At 33.7% G+C, this 18,740-nt stretch overlaps 1 protein-coding gene and 1 pseudogene across 2 annotated transcripts in view; both read right to left on the bottom strand.

Moving 5' to 3' along the window:
* Nucleotides 1–283: 283 nt before the first annotated feature.
* Nucleotides 284–435, bottom strand: LOC122424144 (annotated as a pseudogene).
* A 1,033-nt stretch (nucleotides 436–1,468) lies between these two features.
* Nucleotides 1,469–18,740, bottom strand: part of CHPT1 (choline phosphotransferase 1) — a 29,787-nt gene continuing 12,515 nt past the window's right edge. The window contains exons 4-9 of one of the 2 annotated variants that reach the window (XM_043440425.1): nucleotides 15,240–15,324; nucleotides 12,304–12,435; nucleotides 10,215–10,373; nucleotides 9,409–9,534; nucleotides 6,488–6,598; nucleotides 1,469–2,127 (exon numbers count right to left, since the gene is read on the bottom strand). In XM_043440425.1, the coding sequence (XP_043296360.1) occupies nucleotides 2,062–2,127; nucleotides 6,488–6,598; nucleotides 9,409–9,534; nucleotides 10,215–10,373; nucleotides 12,304–12,435; nucleotides 15,240–15,324 (679 nt within the window). In that variant the 3' untranslated portion in view covers nucleotides 1,469–2,061. Of the gene's footprint in view, nucleotides 2,128–3,974; nucleotides 4,144–6,487; nucleotides 6,599–9,408; nucleotides 9,535–10,214; nucleotides 10,374–12,303; nucleotides 12,436–15,239; nucleotides 15,325–18,740 lie in introns of those variants that run through there. The other variant, XM_043440426.1, reaches the window with a different exon arrangement.

The following is an 18,740-nucleotide window of genomic DNA, read 5'->3' as shown; positions in this document are numbered from 1 at the left end:
AATCCCTTGTGGCTCAGCTAGTAAAGAATTCACCTGTCATGCAGGAGACCTGGGTTCGATCCTTGGGTTGGGAAGATCCCCTGGAGAAGGGAAAGGCTACCCACTCCAGCATTCTGGCCTACAGAATTCCATGATTCCATGGACTGTATAATCCACAGGGTCGCAAAGAGTCAGACACGACTGAGTGACTTTCAGTTTCATTTTCACTTGGAATAGGTAACCTCATCATGGTTGCTGAAAATGACTATTGACAGTAGATCCATATGCATGTGCCTAGCAAAGAATTATTAGAAGTATTAAAAATTTTATGAAATGCAGTACTTATTGGTAAAAAATGGCCTGTAAAAAGCTCCATGGACATATTTAGTTTTCAATTAGCAATAATCGCGCCTCGGATAAACCTCATTGGCTACAATACTGCCACTGCACAAAGCTTCCATGGACATATTTAAAAGAGTTCCTGAATGAATTTATTTAGATACCTACTTAAATTAAGATTTTCCTATGCTTTGTCTCTCTTAGTAAAAAATATATTTAATAGTATCACTGTGTTTTTAAAAACATTTTAACTGTTTTTATTCTTTTTAGGCTTTTTAAAAAGTTTCGTGTTTTATATAATGAGTTCTAAATTTAGTCTTTATTAGTGTCTTCTTATGAAAAAATTAAAGTCTGTCCTTGAGACCTTTTTTTTTTCAATTATTAGCTCTTTTTAATCATCTCTAAATTAAAATTATCTCTAGTTAAGAAAATAAGAATTGAGATACCAATAACTAAAATTTTTCTCAGAAAAAAAAGCAAGCAACTAATCATGCTTTTTGATAGTATGTGTATTTTTAAAATATCTTCAAAATTCTTGAACCAACTTTATCCATATTTATTTGAATATGTGGGAATAAATAACTTACTTTCACATTAAATTTAATGAGTATCTATTTTCATTATAGCTGATATTAACAAGTCTCTTCTTGCTAAGAGAAAGAGACTAGAAATGTATACCAAGGCTTCTCTCAAAACCAGTAACCAGAAACTTGAAAATGTTTGGAAAACCCAACAAGAGCAAAGGTAAAGTTGGTTTTTTTCACTGCCACAACATTTGTAGCATTCCTTACTACTCATGGGTACAAATTATGAGAAGTATTATCGTCTTCAATTTATTGGGCTCTCTAGTAAAAATTATATTTGATTTGATTTTCCTCTAAGTCTTTTAGTCCTATAACTTTATTCCTTCACAGACTTGAGATACATTTCCTAGAAATCAATAAAGATGACCTCTTTCCCCTTTTAAATAATGATTGAGGCTTTTTTTAAACAATAAAAGGAATTTATTTTCATTTTAAAAATACGTTAGCTGAACATGGGATTGTCCAGGCAAGGATACTGGAGTGAGTTGCCATTCTCTTCTCCAGGGGATCTTCCCGATTCTTTACCAACTGAGCTATAAGGAAGCCCTTTAAATAATGATTGAGGCTTTTTTAAACAATAAAAGGAATTTATTTTCATTTTAAAAGTACACTAGTTTAATAAAAAGTCAGTGTCCTATAAACCATTGGTCTTATAACAGTTAACTATTTAACAATGTATAAAATGATCAACCTTACATATTATAAACAATTTGTATATTTTAGCTGAATTAACTGTTCTTTTGTACAAAATCACTGTACCAAAATGGGGAAAAATTAAGTGAAATATTTCTATTTGAAAATTTTCTGTAGTAACTTCGGTAAATCTATCATATCATGACCTATATTCAGTAGGAGAAAATGAAAAAGTAAATTGCTTGGAGATAAAATGGACTTTTCTGGAAAATGTGTATGTATAATAAAACTCCACTAGTTTTCAAGAATTAAAGTGCATGAGAGGATTTTGAGGGTTTTTCTGTTGGTTGGTTAGGAAAATAAATATTTCTGGAATCAGCATGAGTCATACTTTTACTTCTTGATTTCACATCTGGAAATTTGACACTTTCTCTTTTACTATAGCATAATTACATCAAATCAATTTTGTTTTGATAGTTGCTCCACGTTGATATGAAATATAATAATATGTTTTACAGGCAGAAGCTTAACCAAGAATATTCTCAGCAGTTTCTGACTTTGTTCCAGCAGTGGGATATGGATATGCAGAAAGCTGAGGAACAAGAAGAAAAACTTGCTGTTAGTATTATGTTTAGCTTTGTAGTTTTATAATTAATCTATTATAGCCAAGTTTCAAGCAGAAGTGGAGAGCCTGGCCTTGCAGTACACCCATGGAACTCAGCCAGGTTCCTTTACCTATTGCTGGCTATGAGTTTGGTTCTGGTGAATGGTAAACCACAAGTACAGGCACATACCATATATAAAAGCTGTTGGTGTTTGCTTCCTACCTAACACTTTGTTAATATGAAGTTTGCTATTATTAATACTAATGTAGAGGTTATAGTTATTGGTAATGACAAAATCTAGGTTATGATTATGTAAGTAATAGATAAAGTAGGGTGAAAGGCAAAAACCATTGGTTGAAAACAGGCCAAGAAACTGAAAGATCAGCAATATTGGAAGGATCATCTGTGTTGACATAGAAAGCAAGAAGAATTAAGACATGTTTTGAGCACTGTTGAGATTTCCTATTCAGTGACTAGCTGGATTATTATATTATTGTATGTAAGTGGTGAACACATTATCTAAACTCATAGTAAATATTAAGATAAAATCTTAAAAATACTGATTTAAAAACTATTCCTTTTAACATAGAATTATTTTTTCCTAAATTTTACCCAAATGGTTATTACATAATTTTTTCTTTTACATTTGTAGAATCTGTTTCGACAGCAACAAAAGGTTTTCCAGCAGTCTAGAATTGTTCAGAGCCAGAGACTGAAAACAATTAGACAATTATGTGAGCAGTTCATAAAGGTCTGTTGTATTTGGTAACATAACACATTCTTACAAAATATAGTTTATATGTGGAAGTAGAATATAATTTTTTTCTTAGTTTAAGGGGAAAACATTTTGCTTACACATTTTAAATTCTTAACTATTTTCCATTCTGAATTCATTATATTTTATTTAAGTGCTAAATGCTATCACTGGCCATTATCACTTGGTGTAGGAACTTTAGTACTATATTTGACACCTCCATTTCCCTTATTCTTCAGCACTGCTAACTGCCGTCGTTCAGAATCTTGTTATTCTTTGCTTATACTATAGAAACTCTTAACTGATTTGTCTGTTTACCAACCCATCCTTCATGGGTCTGCCATACTATCTTCCGAAAACATTATCTTTTCCCTCCTGAAAAACTTGCAGTAGATTCTCATTATGAATTCTTAGGTATTCAAGATTTACCCCCACCGCCCAATAATATGATCCTTTTTTTATGCTTCAGTTACTACATTCATCATTTACTTCCACCCTTCCACATAATTGCTTTCTCTGAACTCTGCACTTTCATGCTGTTGTTTATGCGCTTGCCCTAGAAGACTTTTAACTCCTTTTCCCTTACCTTTTCAATCTTATTCTTTTGGCAACTAAATTGGAATTAATCCCCATTTTCTACTACATAGCTACAGCAAGTTGTGCTTCTATTCCTTTTATAAAATTTTGTTATGTTTTGTTTGTTTCTTCCAGTGAGAAGGTACACTATTGTTGTAACTCCTTTAATAATATTTGATTTATGATGATGTTTTCTATTCCTGTAGTGGATATTTTGGTTTTCATGTATTAGAGTATTTTTATTTGAGATAAATAATGTGCATTGTTGAATATTAGAAAGTTCCTACTTTTGAAAATTAACTGCATAAGTTTTCAAACTGAGATGAAAAGTGGTGGTTTGTAATTGACCTAGCTTTTTGTGTTTTAGAGTATGGAGGACTTGGAGAAGAATCATGAAAATCTACTTACTGGTGCACAAAATGAACTTAAAAAAGAAATGGCTTTGTTGCAAAAAAAAATTATGATGGAAACTGTAAGTTGTTCAGAACTGAAAAAGAATTAATGTAAGCATTGAAATATTTTATTTGCTGAAATATGTATTAACACTTATCTAAAAATTAAACCAGTGTTTAATATCTCCTTTCATGTAACAGCAGCAGCAAGAGATGGCAAGTGTCCGAAAGTCTCTTCAATCCATGTTATTCTGATGACTCTTTGAAGGAAGAACTTGAACCTAAGTAATATGATATAACATTAGCTAATAAGTCGTTAGAGTGATTTAAGATTCTAGTTTAAAATATTATATCGTATTAATCATTAGCTTAAGTGCAAGACCATTCTTTTTGTTCACCTCCAAATATGAGCTTATGTGAGGAGCAGCAATCCCTAAAGTATATGTACCACTGTGCTTCAGCTCTTTAATAGTACTAGTGATAATAGCAGTAGTGAATTTTTCTGACATTTGTCATTTAACTTTTAGCAATAAAAATGATTTAATTGCAAGTTTTGGCTTCAGTGTATTTGTATCACTTCCAAAAGGAAGAAAACACAAGTATAGATGGTTAATGTTCCTATTTAAGGAAAAAAACAAAACCTATTATACGTACATTCTTTCATGCATATTCATGAAGTTACACTGCCAATTCTAATGAAATAAGCTTTCAAAAAATACATTCTATTGACTTATAAAACTTATTAAAAACAACTTAAGTTTCCCTTCTGGGATAAATTAAACCGCTAAAATCCATTAAAAAAAAACAAACAAGATATATAAAGACTGTTTTAAGGCATGGATTTGTGAATGTCACTTCTACAATGACATCAAAATGCCATTTAACTGGGCTCAGTCCATAATTAAATGACACATGCCCTTAGTAAGGATTAAGAGCATTTCATTAACATACCTAATTACTTATGGTTTAAGTACTTCACATCTGTCTTTAACTGTAAATTACATAGAATATTTTGTTTTCCAGTTTCAATATTCAGTAAATATATGGAAGTTTTTACATTCATTTCCAAACTAACAGTTAATTCTTATACCTGGTATTTTTAAATGTGCACTTTTTAAACAGAGAAAAACATATTGAACACTTAATAAATATTGTTTCAGCAAAAACAAATTTGAAATATTTGGGTTAAACTTACGATTTTTTGCTGAAAATACTTTGCCTGAGTCATTCAAAACAAAAAAATATGCCCAACAGAAGTAGAGAAGAGTGACTTTGTCTTGTTTTTTCATATTTTAAATTCTAATTTTTGTCTCATAATCCACCTTTATTTTAGGTTTTCCAAATTTTAAAAAACAAACACATACTGATTCTCTTCTTCTGTGATCAATTATATTGGGAAAAATTAATCCTCCATAATTAACAAATATCTGACATTAGGGACAGTTTACTTCCTAAATTTTTGCATTTTGTAAAGGATTTCCCTTTTAAGCCAAAGTACATGTTGGAATATAAATTTTAAGTACTATTCAAATCAAGCTGTTCTTAGTGAATTTACCAGTTGTCTTAGAAGCAAAATAAGTATTCCAGAATATTTTCATTGTACTTAGTAACATATTTCCTTTCAAGGAATATCAACTTTCACTCTTTTTACAATATGCCTTTTTCTTGCTTAAAATATAGTACATATTCATTATTTCTTTTTTAAAGAAATGTTTCCAACATATGGCTTATGGTCTACAGAACTGTTAGATAAAAATTACAAACAGGTAAGATGAGAATTGAGGATCTGGGTCACCAAAGAACCGTTTGACAGTTCTATTATTCATAATGAGCAATAGAAACACTTTGAGAGTGGAAAGATAAGAATCAATATATAATGTACTTAGTGACTGAATAAAAGATACTTATTTTATCCCCATTTTATCTCAAGTGAGTGAAAGTGTACTTGAAGTAGCTTTAGCTGATATTCTAAAGGAAAGATACTTTTGTCATGGTTTCATAGATTACTGGTTTTCTTATATGTCAGTTGTGCTTAGGCTACTGTTTTTATTTTTCACAAATGGAAATGTTTAATATCCACTTTTTTGTGACAGTGAAACTTAGAATATCAAGGAATAACTGGCTGTCACTGTAAAGATGCTTATAACATTTGACTCAATAATTACATTATAAGTCTATGCACTTATACAATATTATGAACTCATTTATCAATTTTTAGCAATCAAAGTAAGCATCTCCCTCAAGATGGCTAAAATCCTTTGTCCTGAATTTTTATGTAATCCTTTGGCAGAGAAAACCCCAACTGTCTGATGAGGATTTCTGAGACAAAGAGACTGCTCTTTAGAACTGTAGTGGTTCACTTTCTTAGAAAATTGAAATTTCTTTCTTTGGTTGTGTTTAGAATTAATTTATAGGTTGTATTACTCTGATAATACCTTGATAAAAAATGTTCATAGGGCTTTGCAACTAAGACACAATGGATCTATAGGACTTAATGTTTATATTAAAATATAACCTTATTTGATAATATACTAGCCTCCTGCAAAGGGGGATTTCCTTTATTCATAGGTTCCCCTAACTGCTTCTCCTCTTTTCCTTGGGATATTAGTCAATATGCTTGTGAACCTGTTCAGGTGCTTGATGACATGAAGTCTTGAAGATACTTAGATGAAGGTGTCTTGAAATTTGCAGGCACAAAGCACTAAAGTACCTCATCATATCGAGTGAAGAAATGACCTTTAGAAGCAAAAAAGAAAATATAAAATGGATTATGGTCTATCTTTTCTGAAGAAGCAGCTATTTTTTTCTGTCCTCCACCCCCTAATCTCAAACCTTAGCCAAAAATTCTTCATCAAAAATACTACATTTTATAATTTGTATTTGGGCCTCACTGTAGTCCTCTGAGATATACAGGGTATTTCACAGATTCAGAAACAGCTCAGAGTGCTAAAAGGTCTGGACTAATTACAAAAGCTGAAAAACAACAGAACTCAAGTCTTCTGACTCCACATTCTTTCAGTTTTCTGCTGTGCAACAAAGCCACCAATTTCTACTAGAAGGGGCTGTCAGTCATTAGAATTGAAATCACTCCATCATATACTTTTATTCCTTATTCCTGTGAAAGTAGCTGTAAGAAAGTAAAGGCCTGGAAGAGACACCATAGTTGAAGGAAGGCATACAAAATTGTGTTCCTTACAAAATTAAGGAGGAAGGCACACTATTTAAGAACTTTCCCAGAGACTGGGGGCAAATGCTTCCTTTCACAGAAAGGAGCCTCATGGCTCTCTGTTGGTAGAAAATTCTCACTGATAATAGAAAAATCTTATTTACTTGAAAAACTCCATCTGGCTTTTCTCTCTCTGAAGCAAGAACCTTTTCTCTGAGGATGCCAAAGGGCACAATATGTTGGTTTTGGTCCACTCGGTGTTTTTTTGTTTGCTTATTCTTAATTGTGGTTAGCAAAGTGTTTTAAAGAAAAACTGAATTTAACTTCCTTACCATAATCTCCACCACTGATGTAAAACTAGGCCAACTCACTCATTACAAGTTAGGTGCTTGAATTTTTAACACCTGATATTTTAATTACACTCATTCTATTTGGTAATACATTTAAGTTCACCGAAAGAAACCCTACATTGAATTTTCAGATACTTTGAAAAACCAGCCCCTATTTCTTAAATTTAGATTGTTTTGTAGCAATAATATTTATAGTGGATAGTAATTTAAAAGAGATCATTCTGACTTTCAAACATTTTTTAGAATACTGCCTGAGAACCTTTCACGGATTAAGATTTATATCTCACCACCATTTTAAGAAAGGAAGACTTCTGAATAGATATTATTAATTTACTCCAAAAAAGTATACTACTATAAAACCTAGAATAAAGAATGATCACATGTACCCCATTGGTCCATGCACAGAACAGATAGGTTTTAAAAAACACCTATCTCTAGTAAATAGTGTGAGATCATTCAAATTATCAAAAGGTTCAATGTTTCTTCTAGCTCACTTTAATATTAATTTTTGTATATCTCTAAGAATTTCATGAAGTCTAGTGAGGTCCGGAGGTAGGGAAAAATGAGGCAAAATTGTCCAGAAACAGCACTAATTGAAGCCTAGCTGTTAATGTCTCAGTAAAATTTTTTTTAAAAGTTAATATTGCCTCCTTTATTTACTTGTGATTAAAATGTTAGAAACAATGATTTTCTTTTCCTTAGATGGCTAAAGCTTCTTTCTCATGCACCATAATTTTATATTTTGTAATTTTTGAATAGAAATTATATATTATCTATATCACTTTTTAAGCAGGATGCAAGCTATGATAATTGAATTTGCTTGATAAGAATCATCATTTTTAATATAAATTTTGCACTATTCTCAAGGGCCATAAACATATATATGGTAGCTTGCTTCTAGCACAAATGGTCCTGGAATCCTGTACTTAGCTGTACTGTCTGTTCTGTCTCCTCAGTATTAGCTGACATTTCTTGATGCAGTAGTGCCCTCTGCTAACACCAATTCCATTTAATTTACCTGTTATCTGCTGTAAGTTCAGAGTAATTCTAATAACCTGGATTAAATAAGACACTAATTCATGTTTGTAACCCTTTGCTAGAGATTGAAGTGATTTTTGACATTTTTGTACTGGTTTCTTTTTTTTTTTTTTTTAACTTTTATTTGCATTTATTTTTTGTGGCAGTTATTCCCAGGCCATAAGTTTTTGTTTTTTCAGTTTCTTCTGGGATATCTTTTTCTCCTGTGCAGCCTCCTTTTCTGGTCTAGGAACAATCTGTTCTTTTTCAGTAAGAATCATCTTGATGTGGCAGGGAGAGCTCATGTAGGGATTGATCCAACCGTGAGCTCTTATAAGTCCTGCACCGCATCTTGGGGACTTTGTTCACCTGGATGTGCTCAATGACCAGAGAATCTACGTCTAAGCCCTTAAGTTCAGCATTATTACTCTGCATTTTTGAGCAAGTGCAGTAAAAATTCAGCCCTCTTTTTGGGCCACTGACCCTGCATCAAGCCCCACTGGGGCCGTACACACCTACCAACTCCACCGTTGTAAGGACAGAATGGCCCACGCTGCTTCTTTAAAGTGACATCCGTCAGATACTTGGTGGTTTTTCGGATATGCATACCCTTTATGGCCTGGGCAGTTTCACGAGTGTTCTTAAAGTGAACACGAAGATTTTAACCTCTTGATCTGCATGATATTGTGGGGTTTTCTGGGTTGAGTGAATAGCATACCATTTTTAGAGGTCACCTCAGGCCACTTGTACTGTTTTCTGGTACTATTTTTTTTTAAGGCACACAGTTTTATTTTTAAGGATTTACATTGTTGGAGCGGTATCTCCATATATATGTGGGCCACATTCAAACACAATATAAAATGAACTTTAAAGAAATAATTTTAAATGTTCAGAAATGCTTAATAGATTAGAAAGTTAAGGCTACCTAATACCTCACTGAAATAACTCTTAAGCATAGTATTATCTGACATTTGTTAAAAATAAATAAGAAATCTTAGCAAAACGGTACTTACCATTGCTATCCAGAGAACAATATATTCGTCTACAAAATTATTAAAGTACTGGTCTAAAAATAAAAGACCTGGGCCAATAAAGACAGTGTCTTGAAGATACAGTTCACTTTTGGTCATGTGAGCTATCTATAAAAAAGTAAACAAAATAATTTCACTATTAAATTTTAAATGTTTTATTTTCAGGATAGAAATAACTAAATCTTTAATTTACTGTTAAGATAAGGATAAAAGGGCCATTTGGGCTTCCCTCATAGCTCAGTCAGTAAAGAATCTGCCTGCAATGCAGGAGACCTGGGTTTGATTCCTGGGTCTGAAAGATCCCTTGGAGAAGGGAATGGCTACCCACTCCAGTATTCTTGCCTGGGAAATTTCATAGACAGAGGGGAGCCTGGCAGGCTACAGTCCACGGTATCAACAAGAGTTGGACACAACCTAGCAACTAAACCACCACCACCACCACCAAAGAGACCATTTAATCTCACATTTGATATGAGAATACTGAATTGAAAATCTCTCAAATTCAGGACTAGGTAGCTTGTTAAAGTTTCCAATTTAAATTCCTTGATATCAGAAGGTTATAACTGATAGTCGTTGTTAAAACAAATAATTAAGAGAACTTACACTAAGGAGACTTGTCTCTCTGAATAAAACATTCATTTACAGTATTACTTGGAGCACAAATAGCTAACTATTTATTGTGATAACACCACAAAAAACCTACCCATTATATGAAAGTTTCCAGTTTTGTGTTTGAGGAACAAATACATTATTTATACTATGAATCATAAATTAAAAGAATTTCTTACCACCAATTTCTGTGAGACTTTAGCAAAGACACATCCAAACATTAGGGTATAAAGACAAGGATGCTTTTCAAACAAATTAGTTGCTGACTTTTTATAAATCATTATTGCCAGTATAATAATTATTCCTATGTGGAGTCCAGGTGATAAGACACTGGTACCCTAAGGGATAAAGCAGAAAATCAGCACCACATTTTAACAATGCATTTATTACAATGCAAATATTTTCTGAGCATCTACTTTGTGTTAGGAACTAGAGACCTAGAGAAGAGTATTGATAGTATATGGCCTAAAGGAGTATACAGACCTTAGCTGTGTTTTTCAAACTTCTACAGAACCCTACCAAGGGTTACAAAGAGGTAATACAGTGCTACAGATGTTTCATTCCAATTTTATATGAATATACATTTTGAGCTAATAATCACTAAAAAATGACATCATTTATCTTGTACTAAATTTTACCATGTTAAAGGCCATCAACAGTCCAGTTGCCAAGTTAACATATTTCTGTGAGATATTGAAATAAAGCTTAACCTGCCACTTTTACACAATATCTTAATCATTGATTAGGAGGAATTTAATTCTAGTCTCTATACCAACATCCCACCCTGCCCTGCCTTTTACATTGAGACCGCAAGTGCCCTCTTATGTAGCACTGTATGACTGAACCCATTATATTTTTATCTATATGAATCGGGATTCTGTCAGGATTGCTTATTCTGAACAAGATACTGTAATAAATTTGATATTAAGGCTTACTAAATACATAATCATCAATTTAAATGTATCTATTAAAACTGCCTTATTCTTGTCTATTAAGTTTATATGTAATGTTAGAACTTACACTAATATTATGAACATTTTAAAGTCATGTCAATAAAACACTATACAGTAATGTTATAAATATTTATGCTACTAAAATGCTGCTTTAAAATTATTTATTTTGGCTATGCTGGGCTCTTTGCTGCTGTGTGGGCTCTTCTCCAGTTGCGGGGAGGGGGGCTCCTCTCCAGCTGTGGGGTACAGGCTTCTCGTGGTGGCTCCTCCTGTTGCACAACATGGGCTCTAGAGCGTGGGCTTCAGTAGCTGTAGCTCATAAAGATCGATAATATATGAATTATGTGGGTTCCTTTCAAATTGTTTTAAGAGCCAGTATATGTCATTTAAAAGAATGAGTTTTGTGTTTTTTTTTTTAAGTAAAAATGCTATATTTCAGGGTTTTACTCCTCTTATTTATTAGGTCTGGCTTCAAATGACTTTGATTTTTCTCAAAGTCAAACCCATCCTTACAGGACAGAAATTATGAACTACAGCAAATTAAAGAGAGTGAACTATAGCTTAAAGGCATTCCAGCAATATTTTGATAGAAGATGGCGTCACTGGAATAAGTTCATAATGTTCAACTACCTTGAAGATGACATGTTTTTTAAAAAACATAGATATTATATTTGTTCAAAAACTGAGCAGAATTCTTTCTGCCTCTTTTCTGTGCAAAAGTATTGAAGGAGTTTTTAAAAACAAATATGAATACAGAAGAATTATAGATGAGCAAAGTGTAAATAACACAACAAATACAAGGTGTACCCACTCAAGAACTGAGGCTGAAGTTTTTACCTTTTAAAATATTAGGGTAGTTTTAAAAATATATTTCAGTGATGAAATTTCAATAAAATTTACTTCATGTGTAATAAATTGGCCCATATGTGAAACCATGACTTTGGACTGCTTTCCTGACATTCAATCAGGAACTCATTCCTTCCTCCTCCTCTCCTATATCAGTGCCAGGCACAACAAGGAAGAAAACAAATGGCACCTTTTAATTATGTCAATAATGAAACAGCAGATGATCACACGGAATGTCACCAAAGCCTACTCGAAGAAAGGCTGTATAGAAAGAGGAAAAATGCTGTAAAATCAGTCTAAATTTTCAAAAATGCCTTTTTGTATTATATGCCTAAAAAGGATTCTTTTAAGATATTTAGTTTCCTTCCCTATTTTTAAAATTCATCATATTTTTAGTATCTCTATAGCTGGGTGTTAAGAAAATTTATCATAAAATTAATACTGAATGATGATGAAATTAATGTCTTACTGCTATAGTGGATCCATTCTTGCCAACACCACCATGGAGGATAACATGGAAATAATTTGAACAGGAAAATATTGCTCCACCTACTACTCCAAGAACTGGTAAGATCTTCAATTTTATTTCTAGGATGGGTATCTTTAGGGTAGAGGAAAGAAACACTTCATTAAGAAAACAAAATTTATTTTCCTATTAAACAGTAAAGAAACATTACAATAGGACCCTATATAATAAGCTACCCATTTTCTTATAATCAAACCTTAACCTCTGGAATGTAACCTGAAGTGTTAATTTTTCTTCTAATGGTTTTATCTCTTAAATGAATGCACCAAATTTAGCTAAGTCTTCTTAAATAACTGTGATGAAGTATTTCATCTCACAAGCCTTCATCTGACTTAAAGGAAACATGAAATAGGATATTCACTTGACTCTGGTACCTCTAAAAGGCAGCACCTCAGCATCACTGTGACCTGTGACCTGTATCACGAATGTGACAAATATCACAATGTGTGTGCATGCAAAAATTCTGTGTAGTTAACATCCAGGATTAAATCTCTGTAGCAATATATATTTACCTGTTGGTCAATTGCTGTTCAAGAAAACTTCCAAAGGCAGCAAAGGATTTAAAAAACAGTAACAATGAATTGCCAAAAGCTATAGGCTATTGTGTTTTGAAAATATACTTTGAAATACTGTACCAAAATTTGTGAAAACTACAGGTTAACAATTCAATTTAGAAAATCTATATCTAAAACAAGTATTCTTATTGATGAGAATAAATAGGTATGCTTTCTTCCTATGGTATTGCCAAAATATTGAATGAAATGATTTTAAGATTAAATTCTTCCACAGAATAACTAAATCAGAATTCCAAACTAAAACAACCACATCTGATAATGACCGGAGTTGCCTAACTGCCTCTAAGCCCACATTTACCTTCTGATGGGTACTGGCAGAGCCGCTACCGTGAAAGACACATCTACGTATTTTAGAGGCCTATGTAGCACATCCTTGATTCTATTATTTATCCTTACATGATAAGAAGGAATGTGAACATCACAGAGAATGTTCCACTACTTAAAAATATGCTCAGAGTCTACTTCTGAGCCTAGTAATATGAATTACAATTGGCAATTCTGAAACTAAATGCCACAGAGAAATTTCTTACAGTTTTAAAAAATAGATATAATTTTTACAGCAATTTTAGGTTCACAGCAACTGTACGGGAAGTACACAGAGTTCCCATTACTCCCTGCCCTCACACATGCTTCCCTAGCATCAGCATCCTCCACCAGGGCGATACAATCCATGTGTTACAATCCATGAACTGATCACTTATAATCACCCTAGTTTATATTACGGTTTGCTCTTGGTGTCGCATAATATGTGATAATGCATAATGTATAAATGACAAATGTATAAGGACAGGTGGACAGGTATCCACCGTCATAGTATCACACAGAAAGGGTTCACGTCCCTTAAACTCCTTTTTTCACTCATCCTTCCTTAACCCCATAACCTCTGGCAATAGCAGATCTTTTCAGTGTTTCCATCATTTTGCCTTTTCTAAAGTATCATATAATTGGGGTCATACAACATGGAGCCTTTTCAGACTAGATTCTTTCACTAAATAATATGCATTTAGGTTTCCTCCATGAATCTTCATGGTTTGATAGCTCTTTCTTTTTAGCACTGAATAATATTCCATTGCCTAGATGCACCATAGTTAATCCATTTATCCAGTGAAAGACTTGCTTCCAAGTTCTGGTAATTATGAATAAAGCTGCAATAAATATCCATAATCAGGTTTTTATATAGATATAATTTTTTTCTGGCTATGCCATGTGGCTTGTGGGATCTTAGTTCCCTGCCCAGGATTGAGCCCTGGCCCACAGCAGTGAAAGTACTGAATCCTAACCACTGGACCACCAGGGAATTCCCTGCATAGACATAATTTTTAATGTATTTGGGTAAATACTAAAGAGCATAGTCCCTAGATCCTACAGTAAGAGTATGTTTAGCTTTGTATTTCTTACTATTTGTATTACCAGGGGTATATTGCTTTGTGATTAAAAACAGAGTCTGGAATTAGTCTGCTTAATTTCTAGCTCCAGTACTTACTAGCCACATGTCCTTGTACAAATTACTTAATCATTTTAAGACTTATTAATAAATCAGAATAATGACAGTATCTACTTCATAGAATTGTTCTGGGGGTCAGATGAAAAGAGTGACAGTAAAATATTTAAGAACATAGTAAGTGTTGAATAAGCACTAGTTGTTGACAGCTGATATTACCCTTATTATTCTTCTTAACTCTATGGGCATGAAGTTTTGAGTCAGCCAATAGTGTAAACTTAGGTTGTAGTGAGAAAATAATTTGTTTCTTCATAAATTTCCTTCCTGTGGAAAGCACGAATTTGTAACAGTGGCCTCCTTGAGAGTCAACTTTTATCTAAATACTGAGGTCTTCAACCAAGCAGAAAATAAAAAACATTCAACATGAGAAACTTCACGCATAGTAAATTATAAAAAATACAAATTAGCAACTTTCCTAATGTTGAGGGGCAAGTTTCAAACATAAAGTGTTTGACTGAATTTACTTTTTATAAATTTATTTTATGAAATAAATTTTGGCCTGAAAAGGTAGTTTAACTAGCAAGTCTAATTGTGTATTTGGGAAATGGAGTCGTTTTCTTTTATGTGGTAGTATATTCATGAATAGGGTAGTATAGTCATGCTGTAATAAGGTATATAGAATAGTAAAATTATAAAATGAAAAAAAAAAAAGAATAGTAAAATTATAAAATGAAGAAAAAAGGTTAAGAAATGGAATGAGTATTAAATATAGCTCTAAGGATATCTGAAGAAAATTAACAATACAATATTTTCCCCAAATGTTTAAAAAGTACTTAAATATAAATTTAAACACTTAGATTTACCGGATAGTCCCACATTGTTGCTCCTCCAAATGTAGACAACACAAAGATGATCACTAAAGCTATCTGAATTTCAGTTACATCCACTCTAGAGGAAAGATAAAGAAGAGAGGTTTGTAAATCAAATTCCGGAATATGAAGGTTCATTGACCATATGTTGAAATCAAAGATGTAAAAGTCTCCACAGGCTTAGTTTATTTTCACCTTTAGTTCCATCACTGAATTATCAGTTAACTACACTGTTAAGTGAAAAAGCCTACAGGAACAACAATGTGCTCACATAGAGGTAAAAAACTTGTATAGCATATATACAATTGCTAGTAACGGTTACCGCTGAGGTTACAGAAGGCTTTTATCTTCTACTTTATATACTTCTACAAAGTTTGAATTTTTAATAACAATCATGTATTACTCTTATAATCAGGAAAAATTAATAGTAACATAAAAACAACCAGATGATTTAAGGCAAATTCATAAACACTCTCAAGTCAATTTCATTAAAAAGTAGGGAAAATTCCAATAGTTCTCATCATCATGTTACTAATAGTCCTTATAATTTTTGGTTTCCACAGACATTTCCCCTGTATATAAACATACTCGTCAAAGTGTTAGCCACTCAGTTGTGTCTGACTCTTGCGACCCTATGAACTGTAGCCTGCCAGGCTCTTCTGGCCATGGAATTCTCCAGGCAAGAATACTGGAGTGGGTACCCATTCCTGTCTCCAGGGGATCCTCCCGACCCAGGGATTGAACCCAGGTCTCCTGCACTGCAGGCAATTCTTTACTGTCTGAGCCAACAGGGAAGCCCTAAACATACTTAAACTTCTTTTAAAAACCCACTAAACCAAGCAACATCAGTCTCTACTCTGCATTCTCTGAAGCTACCAATTCCTCTCTCTTTTGCTCCATAAACAGGCCAGCAAGTAGTCCACAGCTGTAATTTCCTCCTCTCTTCATATTGCTGCATAATCCACTATAGTCCAGTTTTTGGCCCCATTCTATTAAAATTGTTTAAGGTAAACAGGGACTTTCAATTTGTTGAACGTAAGGGATTCATTTTGGCTACTATCTCATGTAACTCCTCAGTAGTTAAACTGCTCATCACACCCTCTTTCTTGAAAAGCTTTGCTGTTCTCTCGTGATTCTCCTGCCTTTCTAGAAGATCTTCCCAGGCTCCTTCCTCCACATCTTAAATGCTACTGTTTCCAGAATTCCTCTTTTCTCTTTTTAGATTCTCTGAATATTACGTCTATACTTAAGACTATCATCTATATGCCAATGACCTCTAAATCCATTTCTCCAAATCCATATATTTTTTTCTGAGCTTCAGATTTTATGTGTCTACCTCCTTTGCATCTCCTCTTAGATGCTGTGCTAGAGGAATACTTACTGTGCTGCAAATACAAGAAATGTAGGGATTAGATGATAAAATAGATCCAGATATGGAAGAAAAGACTTCTCAGCTGAGTTATTTTGAGGGCATTTAGAGGGAAAAGGTGACTGGAACATTAATGCACAAATAAAAGGAAAATGTAATGACATGCAGTATTTGTAAGATTAGTGATAGGCAAATCAAGGCCTCCAGACTGCATGGGGAAACAGTCAAGTTAGTTGAAAAAGGTAAACTAAGTAATATAATGTATGGTATTTTGTGAAGAAAAAAAGAGGAAAAGTACTGACATTTACTGAGCATCTATTATGAGTCTTATGAGCTATATATATATTATACCTGTTTTTTGGGAAAGAGAAAGTGAAGTGATTTTTCCACACTTGCATTGAAAACAGCTGGAAACTGCTATAGAAAAATGACATCAGAGCCAACATTCTTTCCCCTACACCTATGATTTATTATCAGAATTTTATACTCTTTTTCAAGTAACAGTGCAGAATTCCATTAAGTTAATCCATAATTTTTCCAGGGTATGACTAGTGACCAGAAGCAACTAGGAAAGCTGACAGAAATTACAGGACAAACTTTCAGTGAACTAAAGGACATGTACAGGGATTGAGCTAGGAAGCTTGGTTTCACATATGCATCATTCATACCACAGAAAGCGACACTCTTCCTCTTTTAAGGATAAACTATATAAATGACTGATTTTTTTGAAATTTATTATTGTTTATTGACAGATTTTTCAGGACATCATCCTAGCCAATTGACAGTTGATACTGACTTTGTAAGTATTCACAGAAGCTTGGCTGATGTCCCACATATAGATCCTTCTTACAGAGTTAAGCTGGACCATCCATGTGTATCCTACTCAATGCTCAATGATGCATTTACTTTGATAGAGTGAAACCATACAGAGGAGGGTCTGTGCCAGAGAGTAAGTACTTCACATGGTTGAAACCCTGGGCAGTGCAGGATCTCCTCCAGTCCCCCACGCAGCAACCGCTTCCCTAATGTTCTGAGTCCTTCCTTTCCTTATCCTCCTGCCTACAATGCTTCTTCCCCAATCTGTCTGCCATATCCCACCCACAAGGGACTCATCTTTCTATGTCCAATTCTAGGCACACATTAAGCTCTCAGTCAACAGTAAATGAGTATAAAGTATACAACTAGGCCAGGAATGTAAAATAATTCATTTCAGAAAGATTTTTAATGAAGTTAAAAGTCAAAGAGGTAAAGTCTAAGTCATTAAATAACTGCTGCTACTGAACAACAGTCGTTAAGAGTGTGGGGTCTGGAGAGTTGAGTTTAGCCCTGGTTCCACACTTCTTTAGCAGTATAAGGAAGTTACAGAACTTCTCCGCCTCACTGGGACAGTGGCAGTAATACCCTCAACTGGGTTAATGTGAGGAACAGATGAGAAAAGGCATGTACAGCGCTGAGAACACCGCCAGAACCACGCAAGTGCTCAACAGCTGACAGCTGTGACTATTCTGTAATTTAAAGTCAACGTGAAAAACTGCCAATGGCTTTCACTCTGCTAAATGATCCATTGTTTTGAGCTTCTCCTTTCATTTATCACTATCAGAAGTTGTTTTCTTTTTTCCGAGCTACTGCTTCAAAGTGCTGCAGGAAAGAATCTGAAGACAGGGGAAGCCAAAGCTGAGAAGGAGCCGGAGGGAGACGGCTACTAAAGGGTCAGGCAGAGAGGGAGCCGATGAGAAAGAGAGGGAGAGAACAGAGTTCCAGTCTTGTGCGCTGTTTCCTGGTGTCTAAGGATAAAGCATCGGGGAAAATATTACAAGATGCTTTTTCATTATCTCACCAACTGTACACCACAGCTGAGATTCTCACGACTACTGTTGTTCAGGACTGCTGTCAAGGGGTCCCCTTTATGGACACACAAAAATTTGATTATAAAGGACCTTTAGATTCCATATCTCATTATTTTATCTTTTAGCCAAATGCTTCTTTTTTAGGTACTTTATATCCTTTTTCTACTTTATTCACATCCCTTATTTTTCTTTTTCTCCTGTCAATGTAAACTTGGGCTAGTAAGTTGGAGAGGAAGAAAAAATAAAATTATCATCAAGCATGTAACTATAACAAGAAGA

This window comes from Cervus canadensis, chromosome 21 (genome assembly GCF_019320065.1).
Source record: "Cervus canadensis isolate Bull #8, Minnesota chromosome 21, ASM1932006v1, whole genome shotgun sequence".
Lineage (NCBI taxonomy): Eukaryota > Metazoa > Chordata > Mammalia > Artiodactyla > Cervidae > Cervus > Cervus canadensis.
The sequence above is the reverse complement of the archived record's forward strand: the minus strand, read 5'-3'. Positions and strand labels throughout refer to the sequence as shown.